The sequence below is a fragment of the Leptopilina boulardi genome, unplaced genomic scaffold, assembly GCF_019393585.1.
Source record: "Leptopilina boulardi isolate dan_hultmark-lab unplaced genomic scaffold, ZJU_Lbou_2.1 LbouV2_315, whole genome shotgun sequence".
NCBI classification, from domain to species: domain Eukaryota; kingdom Metazoa; phylum Arthropoda; class Insecta; order Hymenoptera; family Figitidae; genus Leptopilina; species Leptopilina boulardi.
Genome location: NW_026137880.1, coordinates 817791 through 844192, shown reverse-complemented (window position 1 = coordinate 844192; position 26402 = coordinate 817791). Strand labels below are relative to the sequence as shown.

The following is a 26402-nucleotide window of genomic DNA, read 5'->3' as shown; positions in this document are numbered from 1 at the left end:
AATTTTATTGGAGAGATTCATCGCATTATTACGAAGAATTATTTTGTACCATACCTTGTAGATGCCAACCTAGTTACAACTCGTTACAATGTATAGCTGTAGTATGTAAGAGTTCTATACAAAAATTGATTTCGTTCATATTGAAAATAAAAGAATAAATTTTGCTTCCTCATGGAGAAAGCATTGTAGTACCGCAATTTTTCGAATTCGATTTTTTGACGTATCATTATATTTTCGACCTTAGGAATCCAAAAATCACATTTTTAAAAAATGTTGTTACGTGTATGTGTATGTGTGTATATGGCTCATTTCATTTAAATTGTCATATTAAGCTTCCAGAAAAGTTGAGTTGGAAAATTTTGATTTTAAGGTTGAAACTAATTTTTTATACAGTTTAACATGTTAAATTAACAAAATAAATAGTGGTCACAAAATTAAAGTAATATATTTCTTATGGCAGACGGTTTTTTTGGCAGAAATCGTCATATCTTATAAAAAATCTTTTCTGTCAATTTTTGATAAAATAATAAAACTAAATATAATTTGATTTGATTGGTGATAAATATTCTGAAGTTTTTGGGGTCGCTGAATCCGAAATTGAAGTCAGATTTAAAATATTCAAAATGGCCGATCCAAAACAGCGACCATGAAAATTTAGAAGTTGATTCGATTCGCTTGAAACTCGTTACTTAGGGGTTTTTTGTGTTGCTAATTACAAATATGACGTCAGATTTTCAAAATTTTAAATGGTGGATCCAATATGGCGGATAATTTCAAGACTGATGCGATTCAGTCGAAATTTGTTTCTTGGGGGTTTTCGGGGTCGCTGAATTCGAATTTGATGACAGATGAACCCAAAAATTTTAAATACGATGAAATCAAATTTTTTTGAAAGCTCTGTTTGAAACCTTATTAGGCCTATAAGTGATTTTTAACTGGACTGCGAAGGGGTTAAAAATTATATAGGCAAAATGCAAAATTTATGTCCTTAAACATTATGAACATAAAACAAATAAACATCTATTCATTTCGCCGAAAGAATTAAAATAAAAATTTTTTGGGGGTGGGTTATAACCCCATTTTATGGAAAAAATTAGGGGGAGGGTTGCGTGTACGGGTCATGTAATACACGATTTATGCTATAATTGAAAACTTTTTTGAAGTTTTTACCACGTCAGAATAAAGAGAACAATCATATTAAACACCCATAAAAACATGTTTCTTGGGGGTTTTTACCCCCAATTTTTTCAAAATCCTGACATGCTAGGCAATTTTAAGATCCGGGATCGTGTTCAGCGCCCAAAAATACATTAGAAATCATTCTGATATCAAGATAAAAGAAAAAAGTTTTATTTTGTAGGCCTCTGTGATTTATTACGTTTACTGAAGCCATATATACAAATTTGTGTTACACTTATGACCATTACACTGTTAACATTTTGCTCGTTTTTCGCTTATAATTTTCGAAAGAGAATCCAAAAATACATTAAATTCCATACCGATATAAAATTCAAAATATTTTCTAACCATTTTCAAGGCGTTACACTGTTGACAGAAATTCAATTACGAAAGTGTTTCGGCTTTTCTGCCTCCATGACAAACGAGCAGATTTATACTTATATCGTTTTCGTTTTTTTCACACACTTCGTTGTTGTGTTCTGCTGCTTATGTGATGGTAAAGAAATTTTTTTGCTCATAAGGTAATTTAAATAGCAGGTAAAAGTAGGAAATTCTGCCGGCAAAACTTAAAAATACAAAAGTGAGGGACACATCATTTTCTGGAAATTGTATAAAATAAAGATTAATTACCAACACTTTATTTTCCTTAAATATAGAACTAATACTTCACGAAACATTTTTTTAATCTGGTTTAAACATTATATTTTCGACATTTGATTCATTTGAACATTGAAAATGTCTCCGGGGACACATTACACTTATGACATTTTGCCTGCTTTTTGTTCTGCCAATATTATGAAAATCACTTTTATGTCCTTGTAAGTAGAAAAATTATTGAAAATTATTACTTTTTACTATATAAACAAATTAATTTCAAGTAAGGTTATATCAAATAATTTTTTTTGGCAAGGGACACGAATATGACAATTTAAATGAAATGAGCCTGTAAGGAAATTATAACTTGGAACATATTGGTCGCTAAATTAAGCCTGTCTATAGGCAACCCGAGTAATTCGCGATAAGGGTCGAGAGGTTTCGTAGAAACCGAACTGCTTTTCGGGGAAATGCTGGTTGGTGGGGAAATGTGTCGCGACTAATAAATTTGTCGCCCCACGGATTCTCTGCCTCATTGCCTTTACAATTCCAAGAAGGGGGATTTCCGCGCCATATCTGGAGTCCGACGCCGAAGACTGCAAGGTAGTTCATATCAAATTTGAAGGGTTTTTTTTTAATTATATTGTAAAATACAGCTAAATAAAAAGCAATAATAATTTTTATTTTAGTATGGCGTTAATTTAAATTAATAAAATAATGGGCGGAAATATAAACTGAGGCACGCAGAGAAAAGGAGAATCCGTGGAGCCACCATTTTTTTTGGAAAAGTCGAGCCAATCTGGGCCTACAGAAATATTAGAATCCGCAACAGTATTCACGGTGTGGTCGACAGCCGGTGAATTCGTTGTCCGTTCATCTTCACTCTTTTCTTAATAATATAACCAACCAGCTCCGAACCGGTCTCCGGCCAGTTTTCCCCGAGGAACAGCGAGGCAGATGAGTACCAATTTTATCACGTGTTATTCTCTCTTTTTCATTTGCACAACTTCTCTTTTATTATTTGATAATTTTTGATGTTACTTTCCTTTACAATTCTCATCTAATTTAATACCAAAATTTGTATAAATGAGTATGAGTGTGTGACGTGGGTGAATTTGTATGAGGAAGTATAATAATTTTTTTTGTTATAAATTTAAAATTCATGTGATATATTTGTGATCGACTTATATCAATATATTAATTTTTTGTGAAGCCTTGTTCTTTTTTTTCTTGTTATTTGACTTGCTATAAATGATCTACAAGATATAAAAACCACATCTAACTTCGAACATAACCTTTTATTTCAATAAATAATTGAAAATTCGGCTCGGAAAAGTATCTGGCGAACAGAAGGTAAAAAGAAGAGGCGCGAGGAAAGCAAAGGGCCTGTCGCGTTAAGAGTGGGAGATGCAAGGATGAATAGAAAGTGGAGAGAGCGAATAGGAAAAAGAGTGGTAAGCGTGGAGTGAAAAGGGGCGCGCCGATATTTGGAAAAAATGTAGAAAACGCGTTACCAATGATTCAGCTAAGGACAAGAAATTCATTAAGATGTAGCAAAGTTTTTGCATTCTTCATGAATTCTCGTTACCCTCATCAGTGACATGTATCAAGTTGATCTAATTAGACTTCCCAAGGCTCTCGACGTCGATGAAATTACGCGAGAAATTTGATCATCAAATGATAGTCTGTCATCGAAAACTACACCAAGGTCGCAAGTGGAGTAAACTTTTTCGATTTTATTATCGTTAATTGTATATTGTGATAAAATTGGAATATTTGATCTTGTAAATGATAATGAGTGGCATTTTGCGATAATAAGTTGAATTTTATTGGTAGTGGACCATTTAGCTATTTTATTAAAATCGGATTGCAATATATCAGCGTCGAAAGGTGATTTAATGACTCGAAATATTTTTAAATCATCAGCAAAAATTAAGAATTCGGAATTTTTTTGCGCACCAACATTGTTTATATAAACAGAAAATAAAGGAGATCCAAGGGATGATTTATGTGGAACACCAGTTCTTGGTATGAATGGATCAGAGAGATATTTACCGATTGCCACCTGCTATGGGATTCCTTTTAGCAACGGCGCTAAGTAGCGCATTGCATTAATTAGCACTAAAAAATTAATTTTTTTTTACAGACTTATTGTATATGATAATCAAGATCAACTCCCGTTTGAATTTTGTCAAAAAAATTAATTAGTGGCGTGTAAGATAAAAAACAAAGTCTATCGGCGCTACGAGTTAGCGAATTGGTCAAGATTTTGTTCCAAATCGCTACGGTGTAATCGCTTCGGAGCGTAGCGCAAAGTCACTAGCTATAACACAAATTCAAATTCACTTAAGAGGAGAATACACTGAGTTTTTTTCAAAAAATCAAATTTTTTTTAGTTTTCGTTACCATAATTATTTAAGATGGCGGTAAAAATTGTTTACAATGTATCCAAGGGTAATAAAAGGGTTAAAATAAAGTGGTTAACCCCTTGCCTGTTGAAAAGGCAAATTATTATTTCTCAAATGAGACTTGAGATTTGTCTCAATTGACGAGTTTTAAGTCACAATTGAGACTTAGGACTCGTCTCAATTGAGACATGAGACTTGTCGCAATTGAGGCTTGAGACTTCTCTAAATTGAGACATGAGACTCGTCGACACCCAACAACCACCTGTTGGGATCTACTAGTGTTGTTGATTACCCTAGCAACGGTTGCTATGGAAACGGTTACCATAGCAACCGTTGTTATGGAGGTGGTTTAAAATAAATGTTTATGTTAAGCATGGAGATGATTGTTCGTTTTTTTTAAATTGTAATATAAGTACTGTACTGTACTGTACTGTACTGTACTGTACTGTACTGTACTGTACTGTACTGTACTGTACTGTACTGTACTGTACTGTACTGTACTGTACTGTACTGTACTGTACTGTACTGTACTGTACTGTACTGTACTGTACTGTACTGTACTGTACTGTACTGTACTGTACTGTACTGTACTGTACTGTACTGTACTGTACTGTACTGTACTGTACTGTACTGTACTGTACTGTACTGTACTGTACTGTACTGTACTGTACTGTACTGTACTGTACTGTACTGTACTGTACTGTACTGTACTGTACTGTACTGTACTGTACTGTACTGTACTGTACTGTACTGTACTGTACTGTACTGTACTGTACTGTACTGTACTGTACTGTACTGTACTGTACTGTACTGTACTGTACTGTACTGTACTGTACTGTACTGTACTGTACTGTACTGTACTGTACTGTACTGTACTGTACTGTACTGTACTGTACTGTACTGTACTGTACTGTACTGTACTGTACTGTACTGTACTGTACTGTACTGTACTGTACTGTACTGTACTGTACTGTACTGTACTGTACTGTACTGTACTGTACTGTACTGTACTGTACTGTACTGTACTGTACTGTACTGTACTGTACTGTACTGTACTGTACTGTACTGTACTGTACTGTACTGTACTGTACTGTACTGTACTGTACTGTACTGTACTGTACTGTACTGTACTGTACTGTACTGTACTGTACTGTACTGTACTGTACTGTACTGTACTGTACTGTACTGTACTGTACTGTACTGTACTGTGTTGTACTACCCTGTTTTTAAGTTGTTTTTTAATTAGAAGAATCCGTAGAGTAGCTAAGCGTAGCGTAGCACTACTTAGCGCCGTTGCTAAACGGAATCCCATAGCTGGTCAGATCTTTCCGACAGATAATCTACGAGCAAATTCAGTAAATTTAGTGGTAAATCTAATTGACGTAGATTTGTTTTTAAAATATTATGATTGATCGACTCGAAAGCCTTAGCAAAGTTGAGGTAAATAACAGCAACTTGAAAACCTTGAATCATCGCAGAGTTCACGAATTTTTAATTGTCGGTATTATTGATTTTTGAATTGTATCAAGTATAAAGCGTTCAAACACTTTTGCGAAATTCTGAAGTAATGCTATTTGTCTATAGTTTTAAACAACGGATTTACTAACGGCCTTATATACAGGAATTATTTTTGCGACTTTCCAATCTCGTGGAAAAACTCCTGTTTTTAACGCAATGTTGAAAATAATTGATAAAGGTATACTAAGAACAGATGCGCAATGTTTTACAAAAAAGCTAGGAATGTCATCAAGACCAGATGTCATAGTCGGTTTTAAAGACTTAGCACTATTATAAACTTGTTCAGTTGTTAGTGAAAAAGGCATGTTACAAAAATTTTCAAAAGTGCTTTAAGTTGCATGCGTAGATACAGGGACTTTCCCGAATCATTCGTGTCGTTTCCGTTTCTGTTCCGTACACAACACATTTACACATTGACTAAAGTGTTGTGTCCGGACATGAAACATTTCCCCATTGACTAATATGTTGTGTTCTGATACGACACATTGATTGTCGTATGGTGTTAGGACACGACACATTTTCTCATCGAATAATGTTTCGTGTCCGGACCCGACACTTTTAAAATAAATAAATGTTTTCGTGTGCGAACGCGGCACATTTTCTTGTCGAGTAACGTTTCGTGTCAGAACAAGACACATTATCTCATCGAATATCGTTTCGTGTCAGAACACGACACATTTTCTCATCGAATATCGTTTCGTGTTTGTATCTGACACTTTTTGAAATAAAGAAATGTTTTCGTGTTCGGACCTGACACATTTAAAATAATAAAATGTTTTGTGTCCAGACACAACACATTTTCTCATTGAATAACGTTTCGTGTTTGGATACGAGACATAATTCTTTTTTAATGTTTCATGTCTAGTGACTGAAACATTTCATTAATTAATTTAACTAAATATGAATAATTTATTTTTAATATAATTAAATTTTTAATCATTGTGATGGGGCAGGGAAGAAGAAAGAAGAGTTGCTAGTTTTTGGGATCACTGAATCCAAATCTAATTTCAAAAATGAAAAAATCAAAATGGCGGATCTAATATGGCGTAAGAAGTAAATTTGTTCATGAGAATATTTTACAATGAGAATGTGGGTCCTATCCAGACACGAAAACATTTAAAAAGTTTTAGTATCGTGTCCAGACACGAAATCATTTGAAAATTTTAAAAGTGTCGTGTCCTGACACGAAAACATTTAATTATTTTAAAAGTATCGTGTCCAGACACAAAAACACTTAATTTTTTCAAAAGTGTCTGGTTAGAACACGAAAATATTTAATTATTTGAAAAGTGTCGTGCCCAGACACAAAAGCATTTAAAATTTTTAAAAGTGGCGTGTCCGGACACGAAAACATTTAATTTTTTTAAAAGTTTCTGGTCGGGACACGAAAACATTTCATTAATTTAAAAGTGTCCGGTCAGGACACGAAAACATTATAAATTATTAAATGTATTTGTGATTGACCACGACACTACACACAATTGATTTGGCGTTTTTTTTTGTTTCCGTGTCAGTCCCTGATTTATATTGTATAACATTGACAGTCATAGTTTGTTAATTTTTGCCAAAGTTTTTTAATACATTGTAATAATATTAAAATAAAAAATAAAAAAATGTTTGATGCCAAACCTTTCCAGTTCTTGATTTCTTTCATATTTTTATAAATATATTGTGAGACACTCATGCACAAAATCTCATTTTTCTATTTGCCGGATGCTCTTCAGGTGACTTCCTTAATGTCTAGGCAATAAGATAAATGACTAATTGATTTCAAACAAGTAGAAAAATAACCATCCTTTAACAATCATTTTTCTTGTTACCGCCATTTAGATTAATGCCTAGGAATTAAGCTAAATGGCAGATTTTTTAAATGCCTACGACATATTCATACCCTTCGGACCCACCCCCAAAAGCCACCCACCTCTTGGTCAAAAATCGAAAAAGTCTCTTTTCGACCCTTACGTTGTAACTTTTGGGGCTCCAAAGTAGCTAAAAAATTTTGTTTTTTATCCCAAACAACCACCATGTATGCATACCCTTCGGACCTACCTCTAAAAGCCGCCCCCCTCTTGGTGAAAATTGGAAAAGTCTCTTTTCGACCCTTACGTAATAACTTTTTGGGGTTCAAAAGTATGAAAAAAATTTTGTTTTTCTATCCCAAACAACCACCATGTATGCATACCCTTCGGACCCACCCCCAAAAGACACCCCCCTCTTGGTAAAAAATCGAAAAAGTCTGTTTTCGACCATTACGTAATAACTTTTCGGGTTCAAAAGTAGCTAAAATTTTTGTTTTTTTAACCCAAACAACCACCACTTATTTATAACCTTCGGACTCACTCCCAAAAGCCACCCTCCTCTTGGTGCAAAATTAAAAAAGTCTCTTTTCGACCCTTACGTAATTCTTGTAAAGCTTGATCTTTCAAATTTTGTGTTTCCAAGTATAATTGAACAATATCCTCAATATCTGCTGACATTAACTTGTGTTTACAACGGTCTTCTGATTCCACTTGATGCAATACATTCAATCGCGTTGCATCCTGTGCGTTTCCTTCATGTGCAAGATATGGATCGACATTTTTATTTATTCTTAAATGAGACATCCTAGTTGATCTGTATTTTAACAATTTTTTCATTTCCTTACGTTTCGGACCTCTTACCTGTGTGATAGGAAGAAGTTTACTCGGAATATCATGAGCCGAAAATAATTCTTTGGTACTGGACAAATGTATTTCTAATACGTTTTCATCAATTTCCTTTATGTCGAACCTGTAGCGAGCGCCATGACTTGGAATAATTTATCTTCTGTAAACAACAAAGTGACTATGCTCATTTACTTTAACTCCACCGTAAAAGCGTATAGTGCAATTAATCTTGTAATTCTATTGTATTAATTTATATATCTCATCTCTTAAAAATGAGTCACGGAGATAATAATCGATACCATCACATATAACTACTTTTGCTGTCAATATATTTTTCTGTCCAAGGTATGCTGTACAGGGTGTCCCATTTTAATCTATCAGGCGAAATAACTTTTAATCAGTTGATTTTACAAAAAAATGTTTCAGGCAAAAGTTGTTGTGCTCAGAGGGGGACATCCAGTGACAAACTTGAATTTGACCTAAATGACCTAAATAAGGACATTTCAAGGTCAACTCTTTTTTTAAATGGAAAAATAAAAATGCTACTCTCTAAATCTAAATTAGTAAAAATGTTTACTAATTTGAATTAGTGACTCACTTTTTGCAAAAAAAAATACAAAAAAAATCTTTCGTTAAGGTAGGTCGGTTGGGTGAGGAGGAGGTGGAACTCGATGTGCAGCCACCTTCACGTGGTGAGTTCTGAGTAGTTTTCTAAAAACTAGCCAACAGCTGCATAAAATGCTTTTAATACAAAATACAGTTTAATAAGAAATTAAATATGACCTTTGACCTAAAAACATGACATTAGTGTTTTTTACATAAAAATTCTTGCCCTGACGATTCCTTGCATAAAAACTTGATCTTTCTTCATGAAAAATTATTTGACCTAGACTAGACCTAACCAAGGCCTTGTAGGTCAAATTGATTATGACCTATTTGACTTGAATCCAATATGGTGGTCGAAATTTATAAATGTTATTAATTTTTTTTATAACTTCGTATCTCTGGGTTTTTGGGGTCGCTGAGTACGCATCTGAAGGTAGATTTTTAAAATTCAAAATAGATCTAATAATGTATAAGATTAGAAAACAATATTTAAAAAATAAAAATTTCCACATATGTGTTTTTTGTATATTGGACACATTTTTAATGACAAAACAGGCTTTGTAGTAAGTAAGAATATTTTTATTAGATAACAGTAATAAGCTCAAGTAAAATGAATTTAAAGATGTGAAGTGATTGTTTAAAACTGCTGTGCAAAGTAAAAAAGTCTACAATTGTCATTTGTTTTATGTACTATTTTCCGTAACTATGCAACTGAAAACGAACATATAAACAACTGTCATTTGTTTTAACTTTGTCCAATATACAAAAAACACATATGTGGAAATTTTTATTTTTTATATATTGTTTTCTAATCTTATACATTATTAGATCTATTTTGAATTTTAAAAATCTACCTTCAGATGCGTACTCAGCGACCCCAAAAACCCAGAGATACGAAGTTTTATAAAAAATTAATAACATTTATAAATTTCAACCACCATATTGGATCCGCCATTTTGAATTTTGAAAACCCGACATCAAATTTGTAATCAGCAACCCCAAAAACCTTCAAGTAACAAGTTTCAAGTGAATTCGACGAACTTTTATAAATTTGAAACGCCATATTGAATCTGAAATTTTTAATTTTAAAAATCTGACATCAGATTCGTAATCAGCGACCCGGAAAACCCCGAGATACCAGGTTTCATAAAGAATTATTAATTTGTACAAGATTTCCTATCACCTTTCATTTAAGGGTTTTTTTTACCCCTAAAAGCAAAAAATGGCCTGATCTAGCAAAACGGCCAGACACGGGTATCTTTTTTTTGGTCCTAGTTTCTGAAAATCATTGATTTTTTCGTGTGTGAAAAATCGTGTCGGACGGTGTAATACAGACGACCATTTAAATACAGTATTGTAATCCCGTTAATTTAAAACGAATTTCATGTAAAATATTCAAAATTATATGTGTATAGTGCAAGATTTTACTTCTATTATTTTAATATCATCATATATTCTTAAAAAATGTAATATATAACAAACCATTTTAAATTTCGCGGTCAGTGGTACCAACCAATCAAACGACGATATGTCATGTTTTCCAACGCTAATCCGACGTATCATGTTTTTCAACGCCAATCCGATGTATCATGTTTTTACACCCAGCCATCGAAATGTCAAGTGGTTACATTAAAAAAACAACTACAAATAAATGAATTCAACCCAATTCAAAAGTAAATAATCAAAAACATACGAAATTCTGGTATAAACAGCGTAATATAAACTATTTTGGAATAGAGAATTTTTTGAAAACAATTGCAATGTTTGGAAATGGAAAACAAAGGTTGGACTTATAAAAAAAATTTAGGAATTTTATGAGTAAGTTAATTTAAGGTGGTTTAAACAGAAATAATACATAGTCGCACAAATTTTTTCAAAATAAAGTAATTTTGCCCTTCATTTTACCCATTTTTTATCTGTTTTTGTCTTTTTTTTAAGAAAAAGAGGTACAACTTTGTTCTTTTGATCGCTATTAAAAAAATGTCTAAAGAAAAAAGTATTTATTTTTACTTGTGTTTTCAAAAAAAAATTGAAAAAATTTTTTTTGAAAAATAAAAATATTTGAAATTAAAAAAAATTGTGTAACTTTGTTGTTTTTACTCCAATCAAAAAATGTTAAATTTGTTTGAAAATTTTGTTTTGTTTTTTGACGAAATTGCCTGTCCAACGAACTCAGGCGAAATTTTGGTGCACTTAAAGTGCAAACCAAATTTGAGGTGGATTACTTAAAATTTACTCAAGTTATCGTCGAGACAAATTTTTTGTCTACAAAAATACATACATACATACTGTGACGCGGCATTTTATGCTCGTCACAATATTCCTTTATTTTTTTATAGCTAAATAGTAAATAAATATTCCAGGGTGGGAATCACCATCATTTCTAAAAACAAATAAAAATCAGTATGTTTGTCAAAAGTAAAATTATAACAAAAGAATTGTAAAAATATAAAAATTAAATTAAGCAATAGTGAATAAAATCAAAAATACCTGCTGACTCGCCAGATCGATTCAAGGAAACAGTAAATTGTTGTCCACATTATCATTTTATTATTTTTCTATTTCATGAAAAAATGGACATTAATCGGAGTAATTCTCCGATTCAACAAAATGAGTCAGCTTTTCCATATTATTAATGATGTTCGATGTACCACAAGGGAAGTGCTTCCTGGTGTATATATTTGGAAGAGATTCCCGAATAAGAAGAGCACCAGGAAGACGAAAATTCATTTGTATACTCAGCTGTCACAACAATGGGAGCGGCCATTTTGGATAGAGAGCGCTACGATGCGCCGTGGCACGGTAGCGTTCTACTTTACCCTCCGGATTCATGAAAAATATCGACTCGTGATAAATTGATTATCGATAAAGAAAGTTCTAATTAATTACTTTCACCGGGACTCACCTCTAAAAAGAAAGCGCACAAAGAGACGCCGACTAGCGTGACAGGTCAGCCATTTTTAGTCATTCTCATTCTGGAAGTGTAGTAGGCGACAAGCCAGTTTTTCTTTTGTTGTAATAAAAATAATATTTTCGACATTTAATAATTATGTCAGGACGAGGTTCGCTACGGGGTAGACGTCGTATAGACGGTGAGTCCCGATTATAATAATTTGTCAGCCAGATCGGCACATTATTAAATTAATAATTTAAATTCATAATATAACCTTCCGTTATACAGAAAAGATCTTGCATACTAACATTATACTTGTGAAAATTATTCGGCCTTCTGCCGAATACTAATTGTGAAAATTATTCGGCCTTCTGCCGAATAATTAATTTAATTAAATTAATGAATTAAAGAAATAATTATGAAAACAAATTAAGCGAAGTGTTTATTTGTGTCTTTATCCTCTCCCCCCCACTCTCCGCGGGTCATTGGTACAAAAGAAATGACGTGCTGAGCCAGCAGGCGGATATTATATTATATTCAAATAAATATAGAATGGTTTAGTTATTTCCCATAAAAATAACTTGGCGTCTTAAAATTAATAAATAATAAAAAAAATAAAGTAACGTGAGAAAAATAATTTAAAATTAATAGTTTTTGGTAAAATTAAAATAAAAATAATATAAAAATAATCAATCAAGTAAAAATCGCGTTATAAATGGCGCCCAACGTGGGGCCCGATAAGGACACATTACTTCACTTAATTTGGAGCAACAACATTTGTGAAAAATTATTTCAATTATAACTGTTCCATAATTTTGTGAGAATTTGTAAAATAAATATATTTGAGTTTTATAAACTCAAATATCTTAGAAAAAATTTTGAGATTTCAGTTTATACTGAAGAATCAAAGTAAACATAGAAAATAATAATCAAGGTCACAATTCTGTGACTGATAGTACAAATTCTCACAACAAGGATAAATATACACTGATCGAGAATCAAATTCTTAAAAATATTACGGGTAAAAATAAAATTAATCAATTATTAAATTAATTAATTTTATTTAAATAAATTACGAAGGATTTGGCTGAGTCATCGCCGCCTTCTAGTGAAATGAATTGATTGAATTGTGCAATCGGTTCTCGATTGCTACAATATATTTTTTTTATTATTGCTTAATAAATAATAAATAATATATTTAAAATAAAAATTATGAAAAAGATTTTCTAAAATGAATTAAAAATTTAATCTATGTATTCCTGTCTTTATTCCTTCTGCGGACAGTAAAATTATATCCATTTTTTTTTGTTTTGACTATAAATGACAGAACAATATTTTTTTTATATTTTGTTTAATACAATACGGTTACTGTGTAGTCGAGGATTGATTGCACAAAATATTATTTTTTTTTGTTGTTGACTGAGACTGCTCTTTCACCGAATTTTTCCGACTCCATACTAAATCCCATAGTATAAAAAAAATTCTTTTGTTAAAATGGCGGACCATATAATTGACGAGCCAACAATTTTTGACAATTGGTCTAGAGACCAATTAAAAATTTATTTAAACTCAGTTAACGTCAATTCAAAAGGGAGTTTAGAAACCTTACGTGGACGTGCCTTACGTTATATGCAATTTTCCGCTGGGGATAAAACGATTCGGTGGTCATTTTCAGACGAATTACAAATTTGCCCAGTAGATTCAGAAGTAGAATCCCTTCCGGATTCTGTTAATAATACCTTAGAGAAAATGCGTGAAATTGTATTCACTCCGGTCTCATCGGAAATAAAAATACCGTACACAACAACCGTATATAGTACGCAAAATTCGGATATTCCATCAATCACGACTACTAGCTCATCTCACTCGCTTACGACAGTAGGAGTAACGATAGCGAATTCAGTCTCGTTTTCGCAACCAACTCAGGTTAGTCAGCCAAGTAGTTACCCAAAATGCGTAACAGAGTTATTTCAAACTCCCAAATCGTGTATAGTATCATCGGTTGTTCAGAAGCCATATTTTGATTATAAATTACCCTCGTATCAGGAAAATTTACTTATAAAAGGCGATGGTCAACTTATTGACTTAGAGGGAAATTATCAGAATTTCAGACCTTTTAAAATCGAAAATAAAAATTCGGAAAAGTGTCTGTTGACACCTACGCACCCTAATATTAATAAAATATGCAATAAAATTGCGGTTGAAAATTCCACACAGTACGAGTCAGTTTTTCAACCGATAGCCCATCATGGATCGGTACAGTCAGGCTCGTTTCTAGCGAAGCGGTCGGAAAAGCGACCCGACATAAGGCCGTTGTTCAACCAAGGTTTAGCTGTTGGGGAGAATAGCTCAGCAACAGCCGCCCAGCATTGGCACAACCCTGGACCAGCATCGGGCCAGCCTTCAAATAATAATGAGCATGATTTATATCAGGATATAAATAGGCAAACTAATTTCTCCCCTAATTTAAATATTACGCGTAGGAACCAAATAGTGAATTCTGACATTCCGAATAATAATATTCAAATTCAAAATTCAAATAGTCATAATAGAAAGTCCTTAGATTCAGTTGTTAGAAAATGGGGGATAAAGTTTTCAGGCGATGGGAAAACAAGTGTTGAGGAATTTTTAGAACGCATAGATGACGTCATGGAAATTTCCTCCATAACTAGCAATGAACTTCTGCGAGCGGCAGTATTACTGTTAGACGGTATTGCGTTACAGTGGTACCGACTAAACAAGTCGCGATGGTCCTCATGGGACGACTTTAAATCAGCTTGTCGATTACGTTTCGGTGATATCAACTATCAGTGGCGTCTCGAAGAGCAGGTTACCAACCGTGTTCAAGGTAATTGTGAAAACACATCTGATTTCATCACTTGCATGGAAGGACTGTATAGTAAATTTAACCGCCACGTGTCATTACCAGATATGTTAGATCGCGTTTATATGAATATGAAACCTGACTTAAAAAGGTGTATCAAACGTCGTGAATTTAGCAATTTGGACGAATTGTCTCAGTTAGCGAGCGATGTGGAAAGAATGTTAGATTCTCTCAAAATCGAGAAGGTTCCACAAAAACCGGAAAATTCCTTCTTTCCAGAATTTGCGTATTCGGGCAAAATAGCTAAAAAATCTGAGGTTGATAATAATAATAGCCCATCAGAGCCATCTATCAACCAATTAGATCAGTGTTTTAAAATAATGACGAGCGAGTTGATTAAAGCCCTTTCGTCTAATAATGAATCAAAGTCTAGTTCGAATAATAGTAATAATAAACAAAATAGTTCTGGTTCGAATAAAACTAAAGTAAATAAAAGTAATAAATCGGAGAGTGATTCGGGCAGCTCACACAAAAATAATAATTCGGAGAAAGATAAACAAAAATTTCGTAAGCCGAAAGATCAACCCCCGTGCTTTAATTGTGGAAAAAAAGATCATTCACATAAAAAATGTCCTGATCGTTGGGTAAAATTCTGCCACATATGCGGTGAACACGGGAAAACTAAATTTGACTGCGAATCCGATTACTGTAAGGGAAACTAGAGTTGGAAGTCAACTCTAGGGTCGTTGATTTCCCGACTTCATATAAAAAGACCCTTACTTCAAAAATAACTTCTACCGAATATTATTTAGATAACTCGAAAGAAACTCCTCAGATAGATCAGTCATTTCAAAATTTTTCTGATCACCCTGATCCTAGTCAGTTCGATTTGGCAAATATAGTTCCACCTAAAATCAGTAATGAATCTTCTGATCTTATAGTAGATCAGAAAATTTCAGAATCTTCTGATCTTATAGTAGATCAGAAAATTTCAGAATCTTCTGATCTTATAGTAGATCAGAAAATTTCAGAATTTCCTGATCTTATAGTAGATCAGAAAATTTCAGAATCTCAATTGTCTGCTACGGCACCTAATTATTCAAGGCTAGTCGAAGTAGACAATCTTAGTCATTTAAGTGGTAAGGATGCTAAATCGAGACCTTATATAAATTTGATCATAGGTGAATCAGAAGTTCAAGCTTTAGTAGACACAGGTTCGTGTAAAACTTATTTAGGCTCTATAGGCGAGCATATCATAAAAGCAAATAATTATGAGCTGATCAATAAATCTGGCAGTGTGATGTTGGCCAATGGTAGTATTGAGCCAATTATGGGGGAAACTCTTTTACCAATCACGTTTGCTGGGGTAACTTATGAGTTAAATGTTCGAATTGTCCCCGAATTATCAGAATCATGCATATTAGGCATGGATTTCCTAAGAACATTCGGAATAATAATTGATAATAAGGAACAGAAGTTGTGGGCAGCTAATGAACCTGTAATTCGGATAGATTTTAGCAAAAACGAATCGGAATTAGAAAATTCATGCGCCGGATTAATAGAGCTGACCGATCGGGAAAGACAGAAACTCGATTTACTTTTAAAACGGTTAATACCTCCGGTTCCAGATAAATTACCCGCAGCTAATCTGGTTGAACATGTCATTAATACGGGGGATAGTCCTCCAATACGTCAGAAAAATTATCGCATGTCACCTAAAGTATGCGAAGAGTTCATTAAATTAGTTAAGGAACTGATTCGTTTAGGGGTATTAGAACCCTCAAATAGTGACTGGTGTAATGCAGTAGTAATGGCTCGTAAGCCGGACGGTACTTACCGTCTTTGTATTGATTTTAGAAGGGTCAATGATGTGACAGTAAAAGATTCATACGCATTGCCCTTTATGGCAGAAATTCTGGATAAACTTAATTCAGCTAGATATATTTCTAAATTAGATTTAAAACTTGGTTATCATCAAATACCACTAAGTCCAGAAAGTAAAGCTAAAACAGCCTTCTTCGTACCGGGTTTGGGTCTGATGCAGTATTCTCGCATGCCATTCGGGTTATGCGGGGCACCAGCCACCTTTCAGCGGTTAATAGATCGAATTATTACACCGGATATGAAGCCGTTTGTTTTCGCTTACTTAGACGATCTGATAATCACTACTGAGACATTTGAGGAACACCTCATATGGATTGAAAGAGTGATCGATCGTCTGACTAAGGCAGGTCTCACGTTAAACCCAGATAAATGTAACTTCTGCGTACCAGAAGCTAAATATTTAGGTTTTGTAGTAAACCAGAAGGGGTTATTAGTTGATGATGATAAGGTTCGTCCTATATTGGACTTTCCAAGACCTAGAAACTTACGCCAGCTTCGCCGGTTCATTGGTGTTACTTCATGGTATCGCAGGTTTATAAAAGATTATGCTCAGATCTGCGAGCCATTAACTCGTCTAACTAAGAAGAAACACCCGTTTAAATGGACTGACGAACAAGAAAACGCGTTCAATATACTGAAAAAGGTGTTAGTATCACCCCCTATAATGGGATATCCAGATTTCAGCCTCCCGTTCTGCATACAAACAGATGCGAGTAATTGCGGCATCGGAGTTGTAGTGACTCAAGTTCAAGATGGCCAAGAGCGAGTAATTGCTTACGCGAGTCGCATTCTCTCAGATGCGGAACGTAATTATTCCACAACTGAGAAGGAATGCTTGGCGGTCATTTGGGCTATCAAAAAGTTCCGATTCTACCTGGAAGGTTATCACTTTACGGTGATAACCGACCATAGTAGTTTAAGGTGGTTGAAGAACCTTAGAAATCCGACCGGCAGATTAGCTCGATGGTCGTTGGAATTACTTGAGTATGACTTCGAAATTATTCATAGGAAAGGGTCAATGCATGATATACCGGATGCGTTATCGCGCATGTTTGAAGATTCGGATGAAAATAAAATAGCTGCAATTGAACCCGTAATAGATCATTGGTATAATAGGCGTATCGAAGCCGTTAAAAATGAACCCCAAAAATATCAGGGTTGGAAAGTAGTAAATGACCGACTATACCGTTATCGTAGCAATCCGTTAATTGAGAACCTTATAGATGACCTAAATGCCTGGAAGTTGGTAGTCTCTAAAGAAAATCAACCACTTATAATCCAGGAGGCCCACGAAAGCACTCAGGCCGGTCATTTAGGCGGTCAAAAGACGTATGACCGACTTGCTATTCGGTATTTTTGGCCGGGTATGCTTAAGGATGTAGAATCATTCGTACGGAAATGCATAGTTTGCCAAATGAATAAACCCGAACAGTCCAAACCACGGGGTATAATGGGACAACGAATTGTTCAGGAACCGTGGAGTGTAGTGGCCACGGACATTATGGGTCCGTTTCCCAAGAGTTCCCGAGGATTCGAATATTTAATTGTTTACCAGGACTTGTTCACAAAGTGGATAGAGTTGGCACCTCTTCGAGTAGCTAACGCCACCACTGTCATAAATTCATTTCGCGAGCTAGTGGTCAATCGCTGGGGTACACCTCAAGTGCTGCATTCGGATAGTGGCACCGAATATCGTAATAAAGCAATTAAAAGCTTGACCACGGCATACTCGATCCATCATTCATTCACCCCATTATATCACCCGCAGGCGAACCCTGTGGAGAGGACTAATAGAGTCCTCAAAACAATGATTCGTTCTTTTATAAGTGATAACCACCGAGATTGGGACACTTTTGTGGGCGACTTTCGGTTTGCGTATAATACGGCACTGCATAGTACCAATCGGGTAACACCGGCATTCTTAAATCTAGGTAGAGAACCGGTCCCATTGAAATCATGGCGTCGTATCGAGGAAATGAGTAATGAATTACCGCCCGCTGATGTATCTGAATGGATTACTCGTATGACCAGATTATCAGATTTGCGAGAGAAAATATGTCAAAATCAAGATCAGGCGTTCGTTCGGCAAGCCAAGTATTATAATCGTGGGCGTCGTGACCTTCATTTTGAATTAGGCGATTTGGTCAAGAAACCATTGCATGTTTTATCTAGGAGACAAGATAGGTTCGCTAGTAAATTGGCCCCAGCATTTCACGGCCCCTTTATGATTAGTAAGGTGATTTCACCGAATGTCTATGAGCTTTCGTCGACGGAAGGCCGTTTAGCTGGAAGGTACCACGCTTCACATCTTCAACCATATTTTTCACTAGAGGAAGATATGGAGTCTTCAAACTCCGAATCTGGAAACGATTTAGACCGGGAGTTATTAGAAATAAATTGGTCAGACCCGGAACCTGAGTTGGAGAGTGAAAGCGAATTCGGAGCAATACCAATAGAAAACCTAGAACCCTCTCAGCGAAAGAAACTCCGTAATCGTTCGTATTCGTGTTGATTCATATACTTCGCGTCTGGTTAAGGAGTAGTCTCGGAATTCAATTCACAAAGACGTTATAAGATAAGGTGTAAATATAATACTGTATTAATTCGAAAAAGTTTTTATTGTAATCAAATTATAAATAAAAAAAAAAAAAAAAAAAAAAAAAAAGAGATGAGGTTAGATCCGAATGGTTCATGGTCAGTTTCCAGAGAAGGAATCTGTAAAATAAAGATTTTATTAATCTGTAGAAAAATTCTTAGTTCATCTCAATTTTGACCTTGAATTGTGCTAGGTAAACCGGTCCATGGTCTAAAATTCGGAAAGGATTCTGTAAATAATTTCCTAAACACATCTGTATTGATCTTTAACTAAAAGACCGCTATTTATCTTAATTTAGTCGTTATTTATCTTAAAACCTTAGGAATTAAGATAAATAAGTCAGAATTGACCTGATTTAGTTTAATGATTTACTTTCCGTCAGCATCTGGAAAGATGCTGTCTGGACCTAACAGTTCTAGTGGTCCATGACCTTTAAAAATTATTATTTTATATTAATGAGAAAAATCCATGTAGCTTTACATTTAAATTTGATCCTTTCTGGAAGCTGGGTAGAACTGATCAGGACCATGAATATTGAGTAATTGAGAGTTAAATCGTCCCTAAATTAAAATTTCCTCAACAGCCAGGCGGTTGCTCAGGACTCGAGAGGAGGATGAGGCGAGCGAGGTGGAGACTTGGGTGGCAGCCAGGTCCCTGACGACACGGGGAAGGCTTCCTTCAGAAGCGTCCTCGTTCGATGAGAGGGACTTGGATCATATGATCCAAGTCATTGCAAATACCCCGACGGTGCGATTGACAGAGGAGGAGGAGCAGTACCTCCCAAGGCTCGAAGGCCCTCCGGACGTAAACCGCCCTTCTCAGGCGGAGCCAAGAGCTCCTCCAACTTCAGAAGAATGTACCACTCCTCGTAGCCGAGAATGGTGCATGGAACAGGTGAGGCAGCAGATTGCCTCAAAAGCCAAAACCCCTACTTATTGGGGCAAAACTAAATTTAGAAGAGGGCGTTGTGGATTCTGCCTCCAGACAGGCCACAATTACCACTCTTGCCCCAAACACTACGAAAAGAAAAATTAATTAGGTCCAATTAATATCATTAATTAATATGTACACCCTTGTGAGGGAGGGTATGTTGCCCTCACTATTAAAATAGTACTTAACTACTTGACGATTGTGTTAATAATATTTTTCACTGACTGACGTTCCTAAACCATACCACCTTTTCCTAAGAGTTTAAATGTTTGATTCTTTAAATTTTCAGTGGTTCAGCTAACTTATAATTGTAACAATTAAATAATGTTACCGTATGTTTATTCATTTCAGTCAATTTATTTTCACTTCAGATAAATTTAAATTATAATTAGCATTAAAAATTAAAATGGAATTTAATTCTTGAGCAAGTAAGTTCTTGCAAACCTTAAATAATTGTCGATCTGGCGAGTGGCAAATTCCACGGTCGGGACTTGCCTACTCGACCCCTTAGGCCGAGTCTTAGCAGGGGGGAGTTGTGACGCGGCATTTTATGCTCGTCACAATATTCCTTTATTTTTTTATAGCTAAATAGTAAATAAATATTCCAGGGTGGGAATCACCATCATTTCTAAAAACAAATAAAAATCAGTATGTTTGTCAAAAGTAAAATTATAACAAAAGAATTGTAAAAATATAAAAATTAAATTAAGCAATAGTGAATAAAATCAAAAATACCTGCTGACTCGCCAGATCGATTCAAGGAAACAGTAAATTGTTGTCCACATTATCATTTTATTATTTTTCTATTTCATGAAAAAATGGACATTAATCGGAGTAATTCTCCGATTCAACAAAATGAGTCAGCTTTTCCATATTATTAATGATGTTCGATGTACCACAAGGGAAGTGCTTCCTGGTGTATATATTTGGAAGAGATTCCCGAATAAGAAGAGCACCAGGAAGACGAAAATTCATTTGTATACTCAGCTGTCACAACAATGGGAGCGGCCATTTTGGATAGAGAGCGCTACGATGCGCCGTGGCACGGTAGCGTTCTACTTTACCCTCCGGATTCATGAAAAATATCGACTCGTGATAAATTGATTATCGATAAAGAAAGTTCTAATTAATTACTTTCACCGGGACTCACCTCTAAAAAGAAAGCGCACAAAGAGACGCCGACTAGCGTGACAGGTCAGCCATTTTTAGTCATTCTCATTCTGGAAGTGTAGTAGGCGACAAGCCAGTTTTTCTTTTGTTGTAATAAAAATAATATTTTCGACATTTAATAATTATGTCAGGACGAGGTTCGCTACGGGGTAGACGTCGTATAGACGGTGAGTCCCGATTATAATAATTTGTCAGCCAGATCGGCACATTATTAAATTAATAATTTAAATTCATAATATAACCTTCCGTTATACAGAAAAGATCTTGCATACTAACATTATACTTGTGAAAATTATTCGGCCTTCTGCCGAATACTAATTGTGAAAATTATTCGGCCTTCTGCCGAATAATTAATTTAATTAAATTAATGAATTAAAGAAATAATTATGAAAACAAATTAAGCGAAGTGTTTATTTGTGTCTTTATCCTCTCCCCCCCACTCTCCGCGGGTCATTGGTACAAAAGAAATGACGTGCTGAGCCAGCAGGCGGATATTATATTATATTCAAATAAATATAGAATGGTTTAGTTATTTCCCATAAAAATAACTTGGCGTCTTAAAATTAATAAATAATAAAAAAAATAAAGTAACGTGAGAAAAATAATTTAAAATTAATAGTTTTTGGTAAAATTAAAATAAAAATAATATAAAAATAATCAATCAAGTAAAAATCGCGTTATAATACATACATACAGACAGACAGACATTTTTTTAAAACTTATTTTTTTGGCATCAGGGAGTTTTGAAACGTGGAGATTCACAAGAATTAGAGGTTGGTCAATATCGGTCAAATGTAATACTTTCTCATTATGATGAGAATGTAATAACAGTGTGTAATTCTTTAACTAATGTGTTGTTTGTGTCCAAATAATGTTTTATGAGGGAAATTTTTTTTCAAAAATCATTCTAAATACCAGAATTTTAATATTTGTATACGACATTTATGTTAAGAACTCTGTATACTCAATGACGTGTGTTTTAACAATATAAATTAAATTAAACTTGTTTTGAAATAAAAGACATTATTTTGCTTTAATAGTTAAAATCTTATTTTATAAACAAGAACATGCAAAAATTTATTTACTTACTTAATTACAATGTACAGGCTTACAAAACAGAGAATAAAATTACCCTTTAGTACTAAAGCACTTAGTTTATTAAGAAATTGAGAAAAAAGAAATTTTTTAATTCTGATTCTTATGGGCAATTGAAATGGTATTTGAATAGTCAAAAATTTTATTACAAAAATTATAAATTATTTAAAAATTATAAATTAATAAATATTAAAAATAAAATTATACAAAGTAATGAAATTAAAACTAGATAAATTGAATTCCTGAAAATAATAGAAAGAGAGAGAAGATATCTATAGATAACACAATGAAAACATAAACAGGAAAAATAATAGAAAGAGAAGGTAGATATTAATACGAATTAAGAGAATTATTAATTTAATTTAAATTTAAAGTTTTTTTTTATAAATAAGAATTTTTATAGATTATTATTTAAAGAATAAATTTATTTTATATTTTTTTTAAATTATTTAGAAAGTGAAATAATAAAAATTATTTTAAAAAATTGCTGAAATTAATAATAATTAAATGAAATTATATGTTATATTAAAGTAAAAATTATTTAAAAATTAATGGTAAAAGTTAAATTATTTTAAAATTATTATTTTTTGAGAAATTAAAGATTTTAGAAAATGAAAATCAGTTAGAGAAAAATAATTGACAGGTAGACAATGACATTGTTCTTGGCGAACGTTAGAAACGGAATTAGAGAGAGAAAAATATCTCCGTCCTTAGAAAATAATTTAAATGTAATTGGCTATCCGAAAATAAACGCCGCGAAAAATCCAAATAGAGGGAGAAATTGGCGGTAAGAAATACATGGAAGAAGCACCCAGCGTAAAGTGGTGAGGGAAACTCGCGGATTTTCGCTCAATCAATTTGAAATTCCTTACTCATGCACTCGCACATTTTGAATTTTACTTACCCCAGAAAACTAAGGGTAGGGACGCAACTATATAAGCCAAGTAAATGCGTGTTTCTGTTTCTTTTATCTGAAAAGTTTTAAACTGGTAAGAGCTTTCTTTTATATTAATATAAGGAAATTTCAGAATTATAAAATCTACAAAGTCAAGTCTTTCAAACTTGAGAAATGCAGATTGTTGGGGGCTTTCTAACGATCTCTACCTAAACGATCTGCATCTGTGGGCGAGAAAGATAAAAAGGACTAAATCGTACTTAAAAATAAAATTTATTTAAAATTGTTGATTTTGGGAGTCCAATTGTTAGGGGCTCTCTAACAATTTTTAACAATACTATTGTTTCTTTTGTATTAGAGATTATAGAATGTGGGTGATACTTCCCTAAACATTTATGTTTACAATTTATCGGCCACATGTTTGAACTCATTTACTTCTCAGAATCGATGTGTCACGTAAATTTAATTAAAGAAGAATAAGAAATTACATAATATATTAATAATCCCCGGACTGAGAGCTTATGAATGCTTCAACTGGTACCCCTGGTGTTTATTTTTTTTTCTTTCCCTCTTATCTCTGGATAGAATGAAATTTAGTATATAAATATACGCATGCATAAGAGAATAAAACAAAAATAAATTTTAAGAATCATCCTGAATTGGAGAATTTGATTTATTAAAATTAAATATAATCTTATTTTCGCGAATAATACATTTTTTTTAAATAAATAAAAATGGCGGAAGAACAAAGTGAGTTACCAAAATCTCTTTTAGATGATATAAATATAGAAGGGGATAAATCAAAACAAAAAGATCAAAATAATGATAAATCTAAAAATAAAAAAAAAAAATTGGGGTTTTATGGATATTTTTGATGAAACTCAAGTAGAAGTAACTGATTATGAAGATGATGATGATAATTTAAATTTAAGTGAAGAAGATAGAGAAACTTTAAATATAACTCAACGAGATTTTGATAATTTCATGACCGAATTGGGTGTAGCTGTAAAAAAAATAAAAAAGGGTTTAGCAACTGTAGCAACTCAACAAAAAGAAAATTTTGATTTATGTACTAAAGATAGATCTACAATAAAAAAGAATTGAACAGAATAAACGCGAAATAGTAGAAATAATGAGCAAATTAAATGACAGAGTAGACACTAGTATAAATATAAACAAAAGAGTATGCGAGAATGTTAGACTCAATGTCGACGAGACGATAGAGAATGTCTCGAGAACGATTGAAAATATTGAAAAAAAGTAAATGATATACACTTGAGTACAGAGGAAAATGTTATAATGACAACATATAATGAATAAAAAATTAAAAATATAACAGAAAATCAAAATAAAATTGAACGAAAAGTTAATAAAATTAAAAGTAATGATTCATTATCCAGAAGTTCATGGATGAAAGATTTGCCATTACCTAAATTTTCTGGCAGTACTCAAGAACGCCCGATGACGTATTTACGCGAATTAGAGGACTATTTGAATTTTAATGATATAAATGATGAAGAATTTAAATATTTTATTCAAGCTAGTTTAGAAGGTATTTCTAAAGAATGGTGGAATTTAGTCAAAGCAGAAGATGATAATTATAGAAATTTTAAAGAAAAATTTATAAATCGTTTTTGGAATGAAGAAATTAGATTTAAAATAGGCACTAATTTACAATTTGGGAATTATAATCCAAATGGTAAATTATCAAGGTCAGCTTACGCGATAAAGATGATTAATAAAGCAAAAGACTTAATTCCACCACCTTCAGAAAATGAAATTATTATGAAGATTTCTAGACATTTCACAGAGGATATTCAAACTGCAATAATTGTTAGAGGTATTCAAGATATAAATAATTTGTTAGATTTATTAGAAAAATTTGACCAAGTTGGTCCCGTTAATTCCCAAAGAAATTTTTTAAATAGAAATGCTGGAAATTTTCAAAATAATTCAAACAGCCGACAAGGCTATCAAAATAAACAAAATAATTATCTGGGAAATCAAAATAAAAATAAATTTAATGGAAATGCGAATCGAGGTTATTATCAGGGAAATAATAATCAAAATAAATACCAAGAAAATAATAAACAAGAAAATGAAAGGGTTAATAAACAAGAAAATTTTCAAAATAAAAGGGAATTCCGTGATAATAATTTCGAAAGCAATAGATTCCCAAATGATAACTTTAAACAAAATAATTATCAAAATTATAATTATCAACGTCCAAATTATAATAATGAAAATGCTGTAAATACAAACTACAAACCGCGACAAGATGAAAGAATATCATCTACGGTAAATAATACTAATCCACAAAATATTAAATAATGTAAAATTAATAAAAAAAACTAATAATGATAAAGGTAGTAATAATAATAACACAGCCACACAAAAAAAAATTTGTGTTCTGACCCAGAGGTCTCACTATGTGTACTTTATGTTTTTGGGGTCGCTGAATCCGAATCCGAGGTCCATTTAACCCCATCAATTCAGGGTTTTGATATACCCCAGAAAACCAATATGGCGGACACCTTTTGGAAAAATTCATCGGATTCGCTTGAAACTCGTTACTCGGGGTTTTAAGGGTCGCCGATTACGAATTTGATGTCAGTTTTCAAAAATTAAAAATGGCGGATCCAATATGGCGGACACTTTTTTGTAAAATTCATCGGATTCGCTTGAAAATCGTTACTCAGGGGTTTTAGGGTTCGCTGAACCCAAATTCGAGGTCTATTTAACTCCATTAAAATCAGAAATTTTTTCTGATTCTGGATTTCGACGCCTGAGAGCCTGCTTTCTCACACTCAACCGCCGATACTGGGGTTCCGAGTCCCTGCATCGTAACACGTTTCTTACGTGGGTCTGCCATGACGGCATCAAAGCCGTTATCCAGGGACTTAGCCGGATAGCGGACAATCTCCGTTGCCCACCGCACCGTCACCACGTGGAGGTGCCCTGGATGCAGACACACGCAAGATCCAATTACTCTGCATAGAACTTAAGCTTCAAATTCTTTAAGAGTTTTTACAAATTTTACAAAAAAGTGTCCGCCATATTAGATCCGCCATTTTGAATTTTTGAAAACTGATATCAAATTCGTAATCGGCGACCCTTAAAACCCCGAGTAACGAGTTTCAAGCGAATCCGATGAATTTTTCCAAA

The 26402-nt window shown here is 33.5% G+C and overlaps 1 protein-coding gene across 1 annotated transcript; it reads left to right on the top strand.

Moving 5' to 3' along the window:
* Positions 1–11333: 11333 nt before the first annotated feature.
* Positions 11334–20288, top strand: LOC127283885 (uncharacterized). The gene is made up of 2 exons (XM_051308996.1): positions 11334–12042; positions 19731–20288. Exons 1-2 carry the CDS (start codon positions 12000–12002, stop codon positions 20180–20182), a joined length of 495 nt encoding a protein of 164 aa, XP_051164953.1. The 5' UTR covers positions 11334–11999; the 3' UTR covers positions 20183–20288.
* Positions 20289–26402: the final 6114 nt, after the last annotated feature.

Coding starts and splice junctions, on each gene's coding strand:
- LOC127283885 (XM_051308996.1), top strand. CDS start 12,000: ATGTCAGGACGAGGTTCGCTACGGGGTAGACGTCGTATAGACG. Junction 12,043..19,730: donor GGGTAGACGTCGTATAGACG/GTGAGTCCCGAT, acceptor TTTCCTCAACAG/CCAGGCGGTTGCTCAGGACT.